This window comes from Microcebus murinus, chromosome 4, assembly GCF_040939455.1.
Source record: "Microcebus murinus isolate Inina chromosome 4, M.murinus_Inina_mat1.0, whole genome shotgun sequence".
Lineage (NCBI taxonomy): Eukaryota > Metazoa > Chordata > Mammalia > Primates > Cheirogaleidae > Microcebus > Microcebus murinus.
In genome coordinates, this window is record NC_134107.1 from 46,968,323 (window position 1) to 46,985,191 (window position 16,869).

General features: G+C 47.2%; 1 protein-coding gene across 1 annotated transcript in view; it reads right to left on the reverse strand.

Annotated features, from left to right (window-relative positions):
• INSC (INSC spindle orientation adaptor protein) overlaps positions 1-16,869 on the reverse strand; it is a 130,048-nt gene that overhangs the window by 12,039 nt on the left and 101,140 nt on the right. Inside the window, exons 8-9 of the mRNA XM_012780712.2 lie at positions 11,302-11,473; positions 7,184-7,362 (exon numbers count right to left, since the gene is read on the reverse strand). Of these exons, the coding sequence (XP_012636166.2) occupies positions 7,184-7,362; positions 11,302-11,473 (351 nt within the window). The remainder of the gene's footprint in view (positions 1-7,183; positions 7,363-11,301; positions 11,474-16,869) is intronic.

The window sequence follows — 16,869 nt, forward strand, 5'->3', positions numbered from 1 at the left end:
AGCACTAGCGGGGAGCGCGGCCTCTGCTCCCACCCCACAGGGCTGCTACACTGCAGCATCACCAGCCTGGTCTCTCGGAATAAAAGCACTTGCCTGGCATGCAGCTTCGCAAGGGAGGGAGGAAGGGAGGAAGGAAGGAAGGCAGGGAGGAAGGGTGAGAGGTACAAAATGAAAAAGGAAAAGGAAAGCTTTGTCTGCAGCAATGAGTTCATTACACAGTAATTACTAGCCGTGTCACAGGCACCAAGTAGGTCTTTGTGTCAGACTAATTTAGATCCTGTTAATGAAAATTACTTCCTCTTTACAGAGCCTGTACCCCATGTGGTTTTCTGGAGGTGCAGATGAAGTATTCAATTAAGCACAATTTGAATAAATGCCAATTACGCCCTGCTTTGAGTCCCCCTTTTGAAACATCCTTGTATGCACCATGATGGAGAGGGGAAAGAGGTCAATGTTTATCCTCCCAGCCAAGCCCACCGCTGGGATTTTAGGGACAACTAGTTCACCTGGTTGGATACAAGATAGCAATGCTGTCAGGGGACAGGGGACAGAGTGCAGGAGCCAGGCCAACAGTTTCCCCTGGCCTAGGCTAATTCAGTCCTGTCTGATGATGTTCAATTAAATCATATTCCTCCTGAGTGAAAGGGCGCTGTTTCCCCTGCAGTTACTTGGTGAGTCCAAAGGACATCACCCTTGAGGGCGGCCCTGGGTGGGAGGCAGCGTAATGGCAAAGCTACATGTGTGGCTCAACCTGTGCCTAGATCCTGGCTCTATCACTTATTTTCCTTATGACCTCGGCCATGCTACTCAACCTTCCGTGCGTTGGTTAATGAAGGCGTGTTCATTTTCTATTGCTGCTGCAACAGATGACTACAAACTTAATGGCTTTAAACAACACAATTTTATTATGTTGCAGTTCTAGGGGTCAGACACCCTTAAGCAAGCCTTACACGGCAAAAGTCAAGGTGCTGACAGAGCTTCGTTCCTTCTGGAACGTAGGGGAAAATCCATTTTCTTGCCTTTTCCAGCTTCTCCAGGCTGCTGGCACTCCCTGCCCCTTGGCAGCAATCCTTCTCGCCTCTGTTCCCTTAATCACATCTTGTTCTCTGACTCTGACCCTCCTGCCTCCCTCTTTTAAGAATCCTTAGGAAATGATTACACTGGACTCACCGGATAATCCAGGATAACATTCCTATATCAACACAATCCAATCCCATCTACAAAATCCCTTTTGCCATAGACAGTAAATTATTCACAGGTTTAGAGGATTAGGATATAGACATCTTTGGGAGCCACCACAAGAGACAAAAATAAGATAATTCATAAGACCCTTATGAACATTCAATGAGTTAATGTTTCATCAAGCACTGTTTGTTAAATAAAGTGAATATAATTTGCATTTGGAGAGTAGAGCCTGAAAGGACCCAGGCCTGGAAAGAGCGCATGCAGGAGCACTAACCAACACCGCTCAGCGCCCGGCCCGTGGGGCTGAGCACCGGTGTTGCCAAGCTGCGCAGCTCATGTGAGATCGCTTCCAAAGGGGGTCCTGGTCCCAGAACAGGAGGAGCCTTTCCCACCAGAGGAACAACAAAGTGTGTGCTCGCTACCTTCTGTGGCATTTGGAAGTTATTTTTTCTTGCCCTCCAAAGACTTTCGGAAAATTGAGGTGAATAGTAAATTGACCCAGAATAGCATGGAACCCCCCATGTCACTGGTTCAAGAAGAAATGTCCCTGTGTGGTAGGAAGGAGGTTGGCAAAGCCTTTTGATGTCAGCACATGCAGAGGAGAAGGGTCCCCCTGTGCTGGCCCAGGGCAGGTGTTCTGGAAACCCTTGTCCACACACTGATGCCGAGGTGTGACCCAGGCTGCCTCACTCACCCTCAGCAGTGTCTCGGCAGTCAGCCCTGATCACGCCCTTGGTCCTGCCCACGTCCCCTTTCTTTAGCTGTGTTGTAAACCAGTACTGAAGACAAAACTGCATAAAAGGCAGGTGAAGAACAGTCAGGACACCCAAATAGAGGCAGGTGCTCTGACCTAATAGAACTTACAACACAGAAAATCTGGCATACATTTAATGAAAAGTTATGATTACTTTTATGCTATGCAGGAATTAGGACAAAAAGACCAATGGTTCATGTGACTATAATCAGAATTACTCCTTAATTGCCAGATGGAATATTTAGATTTCTTTTTATCACTGCACTAACCTTCTGAAATAGACAGCAAGAGTGTTAACTGCAGCCCAGAGACCAGCAAGCAAAATAATTTTCAGCCTTTAGTGGAAGCTCAGAGCCTCTCTCTGCCCTTCTCTCTTCCCTCCATACCACATCCTCTACCAAAGAGCAGAAAGAATCCAGACAAGGACATTGGTTTGAAAAGTTCAGGGATCTGACAGAGGAAAGGTGAGGTCTTTGAACACATTTCTCTTCCCAAGGCCAGAGAGGCAAGGGGACCCAGGAGAAGCACAGCCCTCTCTTCCTCTTCTGCTCTATTTTGAGCCTCCCCCTCCCTCTGGCAGGCATGGCTGGGGGCCCAGGACGGAGAGGGCTGGGCAGGCGTGGAGACGGGCAGGGCACCCAGAGGCAAACACACTGCTCCTTCTCTCTGGCACTTGGGTCTCTTCTCACCGACCAGCCCATCAGGGAGAAGAGGCAAAACTACCAGGCTCAGGAGAGAGAGCTACAAAAGCCATAAATAAAGCTGTTTGGGATGTAGATCCCAGGCTGTTGATGAGCTAGGCCAAAGGACTCTGCACGGTGAGGCCCAGATCCCCTCCCTGGGGATTGCATGGATGTCGGGGTGTAAGCCTCGCAGTATTAGAGAGCACGTACATGCCAGGACACGTTCTCAGTGCTTGGTTTGCCTTTCCAGGGGTGGGGAGCCTGTGGCCTTCTGATTTCAAGATTGTTCTTTTTTAAGCACCAATAAGAGGCAAGAAAAGCTTCATCTTTCTCTGCTGTACCCCTTTAATAAAAGGATTTGTTCTATAAAATTTAGATTCAGTCAAAAGGCCTCACTTAAGGACCTAGAAGCCCACATGTGGCCTTAAGGCTGCAGGTTCCCCACCCCTGCCAGGTAGCTGGGAGCAGTGAGGACTGAGTGTTATGATCCTGGGTTCCTCCAAATCTCTCCAGACAGGTTGATTTGCATACATCTCCATATACAAACAAACATATACACCCCTCCAAATGGCTGACGGTCGTTATACATACATATACACCCCCACACGTGCGCACAACTTGCATATGTCCACACGAATTGAAACCATACATATCACGCATTAATTCACACCAAACAATACTCCCCCCTACATTAACTACATTTTCTGACCCTACCTTCCTGCCCCAAAGCTGATATCCCCTCAGCTGATATCTCAGACTCATCCCAATTCCCAGTTCTAGTAGAGACCTCAGCTCCATTTGGTATTGACTATCCACTTTGTTTCTAAATACTTTATGAGCATTATCCCCTCTAATCATCACAATGACATGAGGAGGGAGAAAATATTATTATTTCCTTTACACATCTCTAATCATCACAATGACATGAGGAGGGAGAAAATATTATTTCCTTTACACAGATGAGGAAATTGTGGCTCAGAGAAGTTAAGTGATTTGTACAAGGTCACACAGCGAGGAAATGGCAGAGTCAGGATTTGAACTCAGGTCTAAACCCAAACCCATGCTTTTTATGCTCTTCCCTAATACATCATATACGTACATAACAGAGCTTTATAAACAATAGAGGACTTTTGAGATGTGAGTCAAAGTTTCAATCTCTAGTAACTGGCATTTCTGATAAATGGTATTCACTGTGAAAGCCCAGAAATGCTATAAAATTCGGTCATTCTAAAATGTCAAATGGATGATGTATTTCTATGAGAAATATATACCAGCACCCTTTACCCTTGTGACAGCAATTAATTTCTGAAAGTCATAAAAAGTCAGGCTCAGGAAAGTTTCCGTTGTGGATTAGACAACATAACTGGGTTCCTTCCCTCCTAGGTTGTCCCCGCTGCTTGATGTACAGCGCAGAGGTTCTCCAACACTCCTGGAGGCAGTCCCTTCCCCTCTTCCCTTGTCGGGTCTGTAGCTGGAGTCCCTGGGCAGCCCGAGCCCTGCAAAATACCTCTTGGGCTGGAAAACACAGGACTATCCAAGTCGCCTGTGAGGCAGGACATTCTTCTTGATGCCTGCCCATGTCGGGCCTTCCACACTACCCTTCTCTAGATTAGCTGAAATGGAAGGAAGAGCCCAGGCCCAAGGCCTCCCTCACCACCGTCCACACCCCAAGAGTCAGTACAGGATAGGCGTGCCCAGCCAGGCTTCTGTTGGACAAATTAAGTGGAGCCAGCTTACCAGGATGATGGAGGGGCTCTCATTGAGATGTCCAAACAGCGGTGGACAAAGTATAGATCCAAGACCAAGAGGCTCTACACAGCATTGGCATCATTGGCAGATTCATTACCGGAAGCCTCACGGGCCATTTAATCTCCTAAGTATCTCAGGGGGCCGTGAGCACTTCAGAGGCTAATTCATCTTCTTTGTCTTCATTACAGAGAGCCCTCTGATCACCTTAATCCTCCCTCTGCTGCAGGAAAGAGCCATTTGTTTCTTTAATGGGTGCACTCTCACTAGCTAAGTGGTTGCTCTGAGCCAGGGCAGAAGGTGAAGCCATCCTGAGGACACAGAGACAAGCCTGGCTCAGACAGTGGGGCACAGGAAAACTCCTGCCTCCAGACGCAGAGAGAACGATCTGCCTACAGCTCGACCACATTCTCTCCCTACCCTGAGCCCCTCCTGCCTGGGAATCAGTGAGGCTTCAAGAGATGGGCCAGTCACTCCTTGAAATAAGAAGGGGGTCTCTGCACACAGAGTCACAGGCTGCCATGGCCACTGATAACAATATCAACAGTGGCTTCCACTGATTTAATCATTTCTGTGTGCCAGGATCTGTACCAAGAGTCTATATTCATTAGTTTATTTAATTCTTATCTCAACTTTATAAAGTATATATTATTTGTCCCCATTTTACAGGTGAAGAAAGTGAGGCTCAGAGTGAATTGCCCTAAGTGAAATGATTATTAACAGTAAACAAGCTTCAAACCCAGGTCATCTGCCTCCAAAATTTCCATTCTTGCAGCTTCACTACTGGATCTTGTATGAAATGACCAGAGTTGGCCACAGGAGAAGCATTTGAAGGTGAAGGGACCTAAAATCACGTCAGGTAGGTGACAGATCCAGCAACTGGAGGCATCTAACTGAAAAAAAGGGCAGAGTAAGGCAGAAACACTGGTGGGCCCTCCAGCACCCTGCCCACAGCCAAAGGCTATGACCACAGTAGACCCTGGGTATGCCCCACTCAGGAAGCAGCTAGGCTGGTGGCCAGCCCAGTGGGCCACCACTGTTTATCTGTTGGTACTGCCATGTCTAGTCGCTACAGGGGCTTGTCCAAGTCTTAAAAGTAAGAGATTACACTGGAAAGGAAGACTGGAAACACATCATACATGGTTTGGGAGGCCAACTTGAAGATTTTGGATAATTTACTATTTGTGTTCTTCTTTGCAGTATCAGGTTTGAAAATTAATGATATTCACCATTTATGATGAACTTAGTAGGACTAAGCCTTATATCAAGTTCTTACAGGTAGTATCTCACTCATCGTCATTATAACCCTGCAAGGCAGACATTAACGTCCCAGTTAACAGAGGAGAAAACCAACACTCAAGAGGCTTTGACTCGCTCAAAGTCACCCAGTTAATAACTGGCCGGGGCAGGACCAACACCCAGTCTCTCTGACTCCCCAGCTGCACTGCCTCCTTCACATCATTTGCAAGGATGGCAGCAGAGGAGAGTCAAAATTCAAGGTCTAAGTCAGCATTTAAATTTAATCCTGATTTTAAAACTATGGTTTAGCTACTTGCCAACCATATGATTTGGGGAACATCCCCTTGAATGTCAATATTCTCAGGTATAAAATGGAGCAAACATCACCAGTACCACGTTATTATTAGACCCCCATAGGCAAATGCTTAGATGCTAGAGAATTCTCTCTGAATAGGAGCTTCTATGGTTAGCTGCCCTTCCTCAGGTGACTCTAAGGATATGAAACAACTGATGTGGTACCATCCTGCTTCTTCCTTTTTATGCCCCAAACACGCATTTGGGGAACATCACCAAGGGTGCCAGCTCTGGGCTAGAAGTCTTAAGAAATGGTGAGGAAGTATAGAACACAGGTCATGGCCTGAGAGGAAAAAAATAAAAAATCACATTAAATAATTAAGAGGAATAAATGCCATTAGATAACTCAACACTGCGTTGTGAGGTATGGGCGTTAAGCAAAGGAGGCAACTCCAGAGAGCTGAGGCCAGTAGGGAAGGCTTTCCTGGAGTGGCTGGGGTGGCAGCTTCAGCTAAGGGATGAGACTGGAAGAAACAGGTGGGGGTGGGGCTAAAGCACAGACAAGGATAAGCAGGGTTGGGGGTTAAAGGCTCCTCCTACTTAGATATCAGGTGCCTGATAGAATTTACAGGGTCCCAAAACCTACCTGATCTACCATCCCCACCTCTTGGTGGGGAAAAGGGAGGCTGAGTGTGGCCAGAGGTAGGATGGGATAAAATTCCAGGACATCAGATCTCAAAGAGCCTTTAAAACCTCTTTATTCTATGCTTTTAAACACTTTTAGTAGTAAATCAAAATGAAACCTTTCATGAAGCCCAAATACAGAAAAAAAAAAAAATTGTCTCTGATGTAGAGGTTGAGTCCCAGAATGAAGCCTCTGCTCCAAGTCCCTGTTCTTTATGGGGGCAGAGAGGGAAGCATCACACTACAATGTCAGATGGGCTCCTGCATGGCTGGGACACAGACCACTGGAGGAGGTCCGGGAACATTCCCATGGGTCTCTCTGCCTCCCAGGATGGACAGTCTGAGTGCAGATAGAGGAAGGCACTATTGCAGTTGGATGAGCAAAGTGGGCAGGGAGAGGCTCCAAGGTCAATGAGAGATTTCAAAAACATATTCCTTTACCTTCCTACAGCATGCAAAGCCCGGGATGCCAGAAAAAGGGTCCAGTGAAACTGACCATGTGCTGCCAGGCCATGCTGTCTCCTGTTGCCCCCAAAAGCACTGGCCTCCTATCCTTTGTCTCCATGGTTACAGGCCTGCTCCCTTCTGAGCTTCTCACCTGGTCCCGGGTGTAAGGCGTGTCCACCCTCTGCTTGTCGCTGCAGGCTTCCAGGAGAACTCGGATGGCATTCAGCTGCAGGAGCATCTCACAGGCCATTGTGTCAAAGAATGTGATGTTGGCAAGGGCCGCAGAGGCCAGCAGGAAAACTTCCCCAGATGAGGCCTCTTGGCACAGTTCTGCATAGCAAAGAGGAAGAAAGTAGCTTCAGTGTTATGTGTTTTCTTATCAGTTATCTCACGTGGTTCCTACAATAGCTCTGGGAGATCACTTGGGCTGATGTTATAACATCCAATTTATAGATGAGGAAGGTAGTTACTAGAGGGGGAAATGTGACTATCCACATAGGTGGCAAAGCTGGGATTTGAGACCTGCTATGTGACTCTTATTCACTCCTTCATCCAACAAGTATCGATTCTGGGATGGCGCAGAGAACAAAACAGGTGAGCTTACCTTCTACTAGTAGGCAAGAGAAAATGAACTTTTGAAAAATTAATATAACTGCAAATTCTGATAATATAAAAGAGAAAATAAAGAAATGCTAAGACACAGAATAACTAGGGGCCCACTGGGGTTCATAAAGAAGGTATCCCTAAAAATGTGACTTTACAACTGAGCCCTTGAGGAAAGGGACAAGTCACAAAAATATTTGGAGGAAAAGAATGTTCTACACTAAAGAAAGAGCATGTACAAAGGCTGTGAGGCAGGAAAGAGGTCTTTGTCCATTTGTGTCTGTAGTAATGCACACTAGACTGCTGCTAAATTTGCCTTAAGAAAGAGGCTGAAGGTAAAATAAATAAATAAATAAAAGTGACTCTATCTCTCCTGCTGCCATCAGCAGAGCCTCGGGACTTCCTTTTGGCCCCAGGGTAAGGGTCATCTGGCTGCAGAAAAGTCCCACGCCAAGTCCCTTTATGTCAGGCTCTTTCTGATCCTAGTGGTCACAGCCCAGCCCTCACCTGATCTCCCCACTTACCATCTGTGATTGTACTAAGGACCATTTAGGAGCAGAGTGCCCCATTCCTCCCCCACCACCTGACACATCTGCCCTTGGGCTCCATAGGACATGCGATGGGCTCCCACCTCTAGAGGAAGCAGGGCTCTGTCCACGGGGCTTGCCCCAGCCCAAGGGACCTGACTTCTGACCCTCAACACCAACTTAACCACCAATCAGGGTGCTTCCTTGGTCCCAGCCCTCTCCTGCTGGTAACACCTCTACAAACCCACAGGAGGAGAGGCCACACTTCAGGAAAATAGCCCCCAGAGAGAAAGCTCAGGAGAATGAGTGAACTATGCTCTAGTCTGGTCCCTACTTATTCCCTCTCCACAAAGAGTCTGAACTTCCAGCATCTGATGCTGCAACTGTACCTCATAACACCTTCCAGTGACTTCACTTGTTGGTTCCTACCTACAAAGGGACAGACAATAACATTAATCGAACACCTGCAGTGCACTTCTCACTGTGCCATTAAATGCTGAGCACCCTCAAAGTAGAAAATGATTGTCTTCATTTGCAACTTTCTGAGTCTCAGAAAAGCTAGTAGCCGCCACAGCAGCTACCATGCACTGCGTGTTTACTCTGTGTCAGGCACTGCTATACTTTTTTTTTAACCTCATTAAGTCATTTAATCCTTATAACAATTCACTTTGTATCATTATTTTGCAAGTGAAGAAATTGAAGATTCAAATGTTAAGTGTTTTGCCTGTGGTCTTATGGCCAGTAAGTAATTGTTGGAGGCTAGAATCAAATCCGGTCTTCCTGACTCCAGAGCCCCCATTCTTTCTCTACTCCAGTTGCTTCTTGTATCTCAGCCTCTTTGACTCATTCCCAGTGATGCTCCTGCAAACCTAGGTTTCAATCCTACTGGGAGGGTAATGCCCGCCTCTGGGCAGCTCTGTTCCCCGTGGCCCAGGCGTGACCCCTAAACAACTCAGAATCTTGATCTAACCTCCCAGGGCTGGGACAACAGATTAGCCAAGCAATAAAGAACTCTATGATTTCCTTTATCCAATGACTGCCCTGTCATCTAATTTTGGAGGAACCACTAGAGTCCATTCAATGCCTTCTAGGCCATCTCCCTGCATCCAGGGTTTGGGGTATGACTACAGAGCTCAATGGTCCACTTTCCTATGAGATTTCTTCTAGGTCCAAACACTCCCCCTCATTCTCATGCAGTTGCTGTTGCTGCCGACACAGCAATTATTAACACAACCATCTAAGTGCCTTTTAATTTTGCTGCACATTTATTTGAACTATAGTCTGAGTCACCTGGGATGTGTTAGGAAGATTAAATTGAGGATTCCAGTGACTCATTTATAAATGTTTCCAGGGAATGGCAAGAAATTGGAGGGCTGTTTCCCACCAAAGAACAGAGCCCTGGCTTCCCGCCCAGAAGGTATCTGCTGAATCTCAGAGTGGACTCTACAGTGCATCTTCATCAGGATGAAATAAGCAGGAAGATCACCTCCAGGGAGAAATCCAGCCTGGACAAAGAAGCAGGAATGGACGGACATACGCCAACAGTGAAAGGTCATTTGGACTACATTTGTTTTGGTTTATTTGTTTTATTATTTGATAACATTTATAAATTGGGAGATTTTTCTATAAAACTTACCATTTTTGGTCTTATCTTTAAAAGTCTAGGCATTTCCTACATGGCAACAATCAACTGGAGTTTACCGGTGACTGTCCCCCTTTCATCAGTTTTTAATTCAATACAGGACTCAAATCCCCTTATTTTCTTCTTCCATCTGGCTCTCTTCAACTCAGTTACCTTGCTGGGCTCTGGCAGATGTCTGAGCATGAAGCTTCTGGCCCAAGGAAATCCTAACGCTGTCCTGTGGCTTTGAGAAAACTCCTCGACCTCTCTAGGCCAAGATCTCCTCTCCTTGAGAGTGGGCGTGGGAGTTTATGGTCTCTTGAGCTCCTTCCAGCCAAGACCTTCAACTGGACTCCGTGTTTTCTCAATTTTGTATAAATGTGGGATGTTGGCAAACTGATTTCTCCCAGCCTGGCCTGTGGGTACCACTGCCCCTGTAAACTAGAATCATCCATAAAGTCAACTTACCTGATGTCTTCTATGTGCAAAGTACTTGCAGATCTTAAAATTCTAGAGCTAGAAGGACATTTGAAAAAAAAATGACTTGCAAACTCTTGTTCTAAATATTATGAAAATTGTAAAGAGAGCTTTATAACGTGTTATGGCAATGACAGGATCTCACACTGTGCCTGATGGTCAATGGCTATTTGCTGAATGGATAAATGCAAAACCAGAACCCAAACCCAAGGTCTGACTTAGATTGTGCTATCTCAGATTTGTGCTAGCCCAGATATTCCCAGCCCTGGTATGATGACTCCAAGAGTGAACCCTAAAATTTCTGATGAAATTAATTTTCATTAGGTTGCAGTAAGATATGGATATAGAGACAGCAAAAGAGAAAGGGAGAGAAGTAGAAACAGAGATCACCACGAGCACTTTTAAAAGAAAGGAAGTGGTTTGTAAAACAAGGTCCCTGAGGATTGCATCCAGATGAGTCCTTCTAGTTTCCTCAGTTTAGCAAGGGAAAGTTAGGAGAACAGCAGATTCTCAATATAGGCTATGACTCTCCTGCCAGGAACACATGTCTGACTAGAGGACTCTAAAGAGTCAAAACTTTTAAGGCCCCACGACGTGAGACTGCTGGTGGGACTTCTCTCCAATAAGCCATGAGCCCTGGTCATTGTTGCCACACTCATTGGGTACAGTGACTGAGACTTAAGGAACAAAGCCTATCAGTCTCTCAGGTCAGGATCTGAACCTCAAAATCTGAGGCCCCATTCCCTCCCCCAGGGCTTGTCCTGAACTCCCTTTTGAAAGGCCAATTAATCCCAAATTGCCCACCATTCAACTTGCCTCTTTTGGGGCTGCATGCATTTTAATAGGAAACTCTTGAAAGCAGAGCTCTTCAAAGCCCAATTCTGATCCATTAATGGTGGGATTTCAGCAAGTGTCACCATGTATGTAGGAGACGTTTGGGCTGCAGTGAGCGGTGGGCACGAAGGCCTCCCTGGCTCTTCCTGCAGACGACAGTGCCAAGGCCCTCTCTCCCAGGGGTCCCACCCAGCCAGGGTGACTCACTGATGAGGGCTGTCACAATCTCCTCCATGCTCTCCAGGAAGCTACTGAGGTGCTGGGTGAAGGGCAGATGTGGGGAGGTGACCTGGGCCACCACGGCTGCAGCCTCAGCCCGCGTGGCCTCTGAGTGGCTGTCGTCAGTCAGGATATCGGCCAAGCACAGAACACCATCCACCTGCAGATGGAGAGAGGGAGCTTCCCTGTGCATGCTGGGAGGGCATCACTGCTCATGACATTAATGAGACAGACTCAAGATCCCCCTAAACGGCTAGACCTGGCTTCCCAGAACAGCCCGGGACCCAGTGTGGAACTAGGGACAACCAGGTGATAAGGCCTCCAGAATGATCCAAACTCTAGCATCTGGAGGCCTCTCCTTTGAGTCCAGCAGAGATCAGTGACCTCCCACAGGCTTTCCAGATAGCAGACATCAAGCCAAGAGTCCAGAGGCTGGACCCTGGTCATACACCACAGCAAAAGGTAGTAGAAAGAACAGTCACTTACTAACCTCACATCCCTGAGCTTCCATCCTGGTCCCCTTTTCCTTGCTATCTGACTTGCCATTAGTCACTTAGCCTCTTTGGGATTCTGTTTCCATTAACAGGTTATTGGGGGATTAAAGAGACAAAGCAGGCAATGCGTGATCCAGAAGAGACGCTCAAGAAATGTTGGTTCCCTCCTCCCTTCCTTGGATTTAGCAACAGGCTGAGCTCAGTCTTCCTTCCCCATCTTGTTATTCACCATCCTCCCCCACAGGAAGGAGGCTGCTTCCCTGGAGGCCTTGCTGTTTGTGCCCCACCAGTGAGGAGCAAGGCAGATGGACGTGAATGCCAGATAAGGACGTCAGCTTCCCAGCCCTGATCACGCCTGCTCTTGGCATGGAAATAGCTTCTGCTCATCAAGTGCTTACAATGTGCCAAGTACCACTCTAGGTAGAGTCCATATGTTATTAGGCCATCTACTCTTTACAACAACCCTCTGAGGTCAGTATTATTATCCCCATTTTACAGACGAGAAAACCAAGGCACAGAACATTTCATTGACTTTCCGAAGATCAATGTAGTTGGTTTTAAAGTAGTTGGTATGGGATTGGAACCCAAATGGGTCTGGCTTCACAGTCCAGGTTTTGAACAGGGCATGACATTGCCTTGTGAGAAATGGCACCCGAGCTCAGCCCTCCACCTCCATCATGGGGTCACCTATTAGAGAAAAAGGGAGCAGTAACCTGTCAAGGCTAGCTCAGTGGTGCTACTGTAGCCCCTAGTTACCCCTGGACACCAGGCTGCCTGAGAACCCTGCCACCAAACACCAGGGAGTCCCTCCCCAGTTAGGAGTGGCAGGTAGGGAGAGGTGAGGCATAGCCTGTGCTGATGGTCCCCACACCTGCCACAGGCCAGAACATTCCTGTTCCTTCCTCTTGTTGCCACTCAGCTCCAGTGCGTCTCCAGAGGTCTGTTTCAATTGACTAATTACCACCTGTGAGTTCTGTGCCTCCCTTAAACGGCTCTTGGGAGCTGTAAGGTCCATTAGCTGTGAAAGCCTTTGGCAATCTCGGACTCAAAGGAGACAAATGTGGAAACAGGAGCCCAGGGAACTGTCCGCAATAAAACTCACCTGGACGTGCTTAATAAAAGGGAATGAACAGCAGCCAGGCGGCCCCTGGCAGGCCTGGATTCATGCCAGGTGTGTGACTAACAGGCCCTTCGAGAGGTGCCTCATTTGGGCTCAGGGAAGAGAAGGGCGCGTGCTCTGGGCCTAGAAACAGGAAGCATCTAAGAGACCTAAGCACATAAGAGACCTCTCAACCTGTCTGGCCCTCATCCCCTTTCCTCTTTCCTGCACCGATCAAGACCTTTGCTAAGAGGCTACAGAATCTCTAATGTGGAAATGTCTGAACCAATCCAGTCTCCTTGACTATATCATGGTTACAGATACGACCCTGATCCCTGACTCAAGTGGGAATACTGGTCAAACTCGGACCAGTGTCCTGCCCTAGTCCCCGCACATGTGTGGAGGAGATAGGCCAAACTGAACATGCCAAAGAGGCAAGTACCTGATGGCCCGTAGGCCCCAGTGCCACTCAAGGCCTGGACGCCAAGCTACTCCCCAGCCCAGAATGCTGCTCTGCAAACCCACTAAGTAAAACTTCCTGAGCACACACTGCATCAGGCCTCCATGCTGAAGCGAAGGTGCGCCAAGGAGGAATGCCCCCCACAGCGGGAGATGCGCTCACATCCATAAATAACCATCACACAGGCGTGACTTCCAACAAGGAGGCTCTACGGGGAGGCCTCCTGGAAACTGCCCCAACTTAGTGCCCACACCTCAGGGGGGGAGGTGGCCCTCTTCAGGGCTGCCATGCCCAAGCAGTTCTGCTATTATCACAACATCTATCCCACCAACAGGCCCTGTTTCTCCAAGTGAGGTTGGGGACCAGCTGCATCAAATTCAGGGAGAGATTCTTAAGAGCAGATTCCTGTGCCCCACACAGACCTAGTCCAGGAGGATCTCTGGGGAGGCCTGGGAATCTGCTCTGTGACAGGTCCACAGCTGACCTTTATGCACCAGCAATTTGGAGAAGCACTCTTGTTGCATGGGCCTCTGCTCCTTTGTCTGTCCGTGTTCCCTGCTCCCCTCGGCAAGCCTGGGGACACAGCTTGTCCACTCTTGGCTGTTCCAGGCCTGGCATGTAGTGGGCTTTCAGTAAATGGGGAATAAACGTGAGAATGTAAAATTTGACCTAAGACTTGAGGACACACTTTAGACAAGTGAAGGTAGAGGAACAGCATTGCAGATGGAGGGGACATTGTGAGCAAAGGCTGTTATAGGAAAAGACAATATTGGAGACATAGCCAACCAGAGGACATAAATTCCACAGATTTTTGTACCCCCAGCCTGATATGGACCCCAATTCCTTTTCTGCCCTTTGATTCCCCAGAGAGTCCTGTGGAGTCCTGTCTATACAATTGCCAATTGCTTCTTGTCTTGCTTTCCTTCTAATTTGTTCAGATCTCTTTCAGTAGTTTATTAGTTATGAAATACATCTTCCCTTCAAAAGAGAAAAAAATATATATCAAATGTATAAGGTATAAAACTAATGAAATGAACACCTATATGTGTACATGTATATGCCTAAAATCCAGAAATTCTAGTGTTAGAAATAAAAGAAAACCAAGAAATCATATGCCTTTTTAGAACTCATACCTCTGCTTTCCTCAGCTGGATTGGCCGTTACTCTGAGCTTTGCACTTATTACTTCCTTATTTTCTTTAGAGATTTATTGCATGCATATATTGTTTGGTTTTACAAGGTTTTGTACTTGACATAAGTGGTATCATATTGTTTATAGCAATTTGCATTTTTCTGCAGTCAGCATTATGTTTATGAAATTCCTTCCTGTTGTTGCATGTGGCTTGAGTCCATTTATTTTCATTGTTGTATGGTACTTCATTGCACAAATCAATTGCAATTTACCTATGCATTCTCCTGTCCACGGGTGTTTAAGTGGTTTCCCAGTTTTTGCTATAATAGACAGTGCTGCTATAAATATTCTTCCAGTTCCTCTAAAGGTCTCAATCTAGGAGTGGAATTCCTAGGGCATCGTATTTGCACATCCTTAGGTTTATTGGCATTGCCAAATTGTCTTGCAACATAGTTGCCCCAATGTATACTCCCACCAGTATATACTAACCACACTTAACTCCACATTCTTGCAAATACTTGGTATTGTCAGATTTTAAAATTTTTGCCAATTCAATGGGTACAGACATTGTATTTAACCTCCATGTCTCCACTTACTAATAAGGTTGAGAATCTTTTTATTAATATATCATTTTGTTTTGCAGTGGTTTAGTCTGTTTTGGCTTTTGTTTTTTGCAAGCTGTATTTCCTCTACCATCAATTGCTTATTCATATGTTTGTGCTCATGTTTCTATTTGGTGGATTCTCATAGGGTCCAAATTCCCCTGACCTTTGATTCTGATGCTGCTGACCTGCCACTTAGCCTGCTGCCAGCAGGCTGCCCTAACCAGGTCGATCTCGGTATCCACCACCATCTCAGCAGCTGCAACCCAGGCCCCCCTACCCAGCTCAACACAGTGGGAGGCCAATGACAGGCCCCACACCACTGGGCTCTGGGTTTCCCAGCTCCTGAGCCAATTCTTGCAGTGTCAGAACATGTACAGGCACTGGAGTCAGGCCCACCCAGGTGGGAATCCTGCCTCCGTCCCTTACTAGATGAACAATGTTCTCACCTACTTTGAACCTTGATCTATAAAATGGAGATAATAATGCCAATCTTATAGTGGGTTTTTCCCCTTTATATAATAGGGATAAAATTATTAACCCCAGAGAATGATTGCAATCGTTAAATGAGAGACTGAATGTATAGTGCCTACCATGTAATGGCACCATCATTCCCTCCCAGTCCCAACTGGCAGCTTGCAGTCATCACTCCTAGACATGGCGCTTTGAGTCCTAGCTCACCCCACTTCTGCCTGCCCCTGTCTCTGTGTGGGCTGCTCTCCGGGGCTCCTGTCTGCGCACTCCTCTGGGACTGAGACCCCACTGCAAACCTTTGAACTGGGGCCCACAAGTTGATGCACTTACTTAGATATCTTCTGGTCGTGCAGCCCAGAACTGGGACTTTTAAAATGGGAGCGATTCCTGTTTTAATTCCTGACCAAGAACAACGAATAACGTGAGTGATTAGAAGGAAAGAGAGAGCAAATTGGTACTATCCCTGCACTTCTATAGTTGAACAAACATTTACTGTGCGCCTCCATGTGACAGGTGCTGGCCTGGGCCCGGACACACAGGTGAAGCTGGAACATGTAGGATAGGGATGGAGAAGCAAAGACAGAAAGAAAACACTGGGAGGCTGGGACAGAGAGTGAGACAGAAAGTGGTTGGGGTTGCAGAGAGGAATCATAGGCTTCCAAAGAATTAGGGAAACTGTCTGACACAAACCCTGCCTCTCAGGACCCAAACCCAAGTGGCCTCAATGACTCATTGCAGTTACCCCCAAACCCAGCCCTCCAGCCCTGGCCTTCTTTCCTGAGAGCCACATCTACAATTCCAAACTGCTGTTGGATCATTTTATGTTTAATTTCAAAAATAATTTTCCTGAATATTCCATGGGTACCTCAAACCCAATTCTCTTGAAGTTAAAGTGGTCATCTTCCCTATTTTCTCTTCTAATTGCCCTCTCGGGCCCAGGTCAGAAGTTACCTCCCTCCTCTGCGAACACGCACTCACCTCCCTGACACAGAGGTGGCTTCTGTCCTCCCAGCTGCCATGCCACTCTGCCTGACCTCATCTAGAGCACGCGCCATGTTGGATGATCTCACTGAGCTACACGCACATCCCCCCACTAGATTTGAGCCACTCAGGGCAGCTCCTGCACCGAATTCTCTCCAGGTCCTCAGCACCCAGCTGAGGCCGGACACACAGCAGTTAACTTGTGCAGTATGGACCGAGTGCTGAGGAAACGGAAGTCCAGGGAAGAGAGGAAATTGTGCAGGCCACACAGCTAGTTAATGCCAGGGCCGGGACCGACCCTGGTCTCCCCACTCC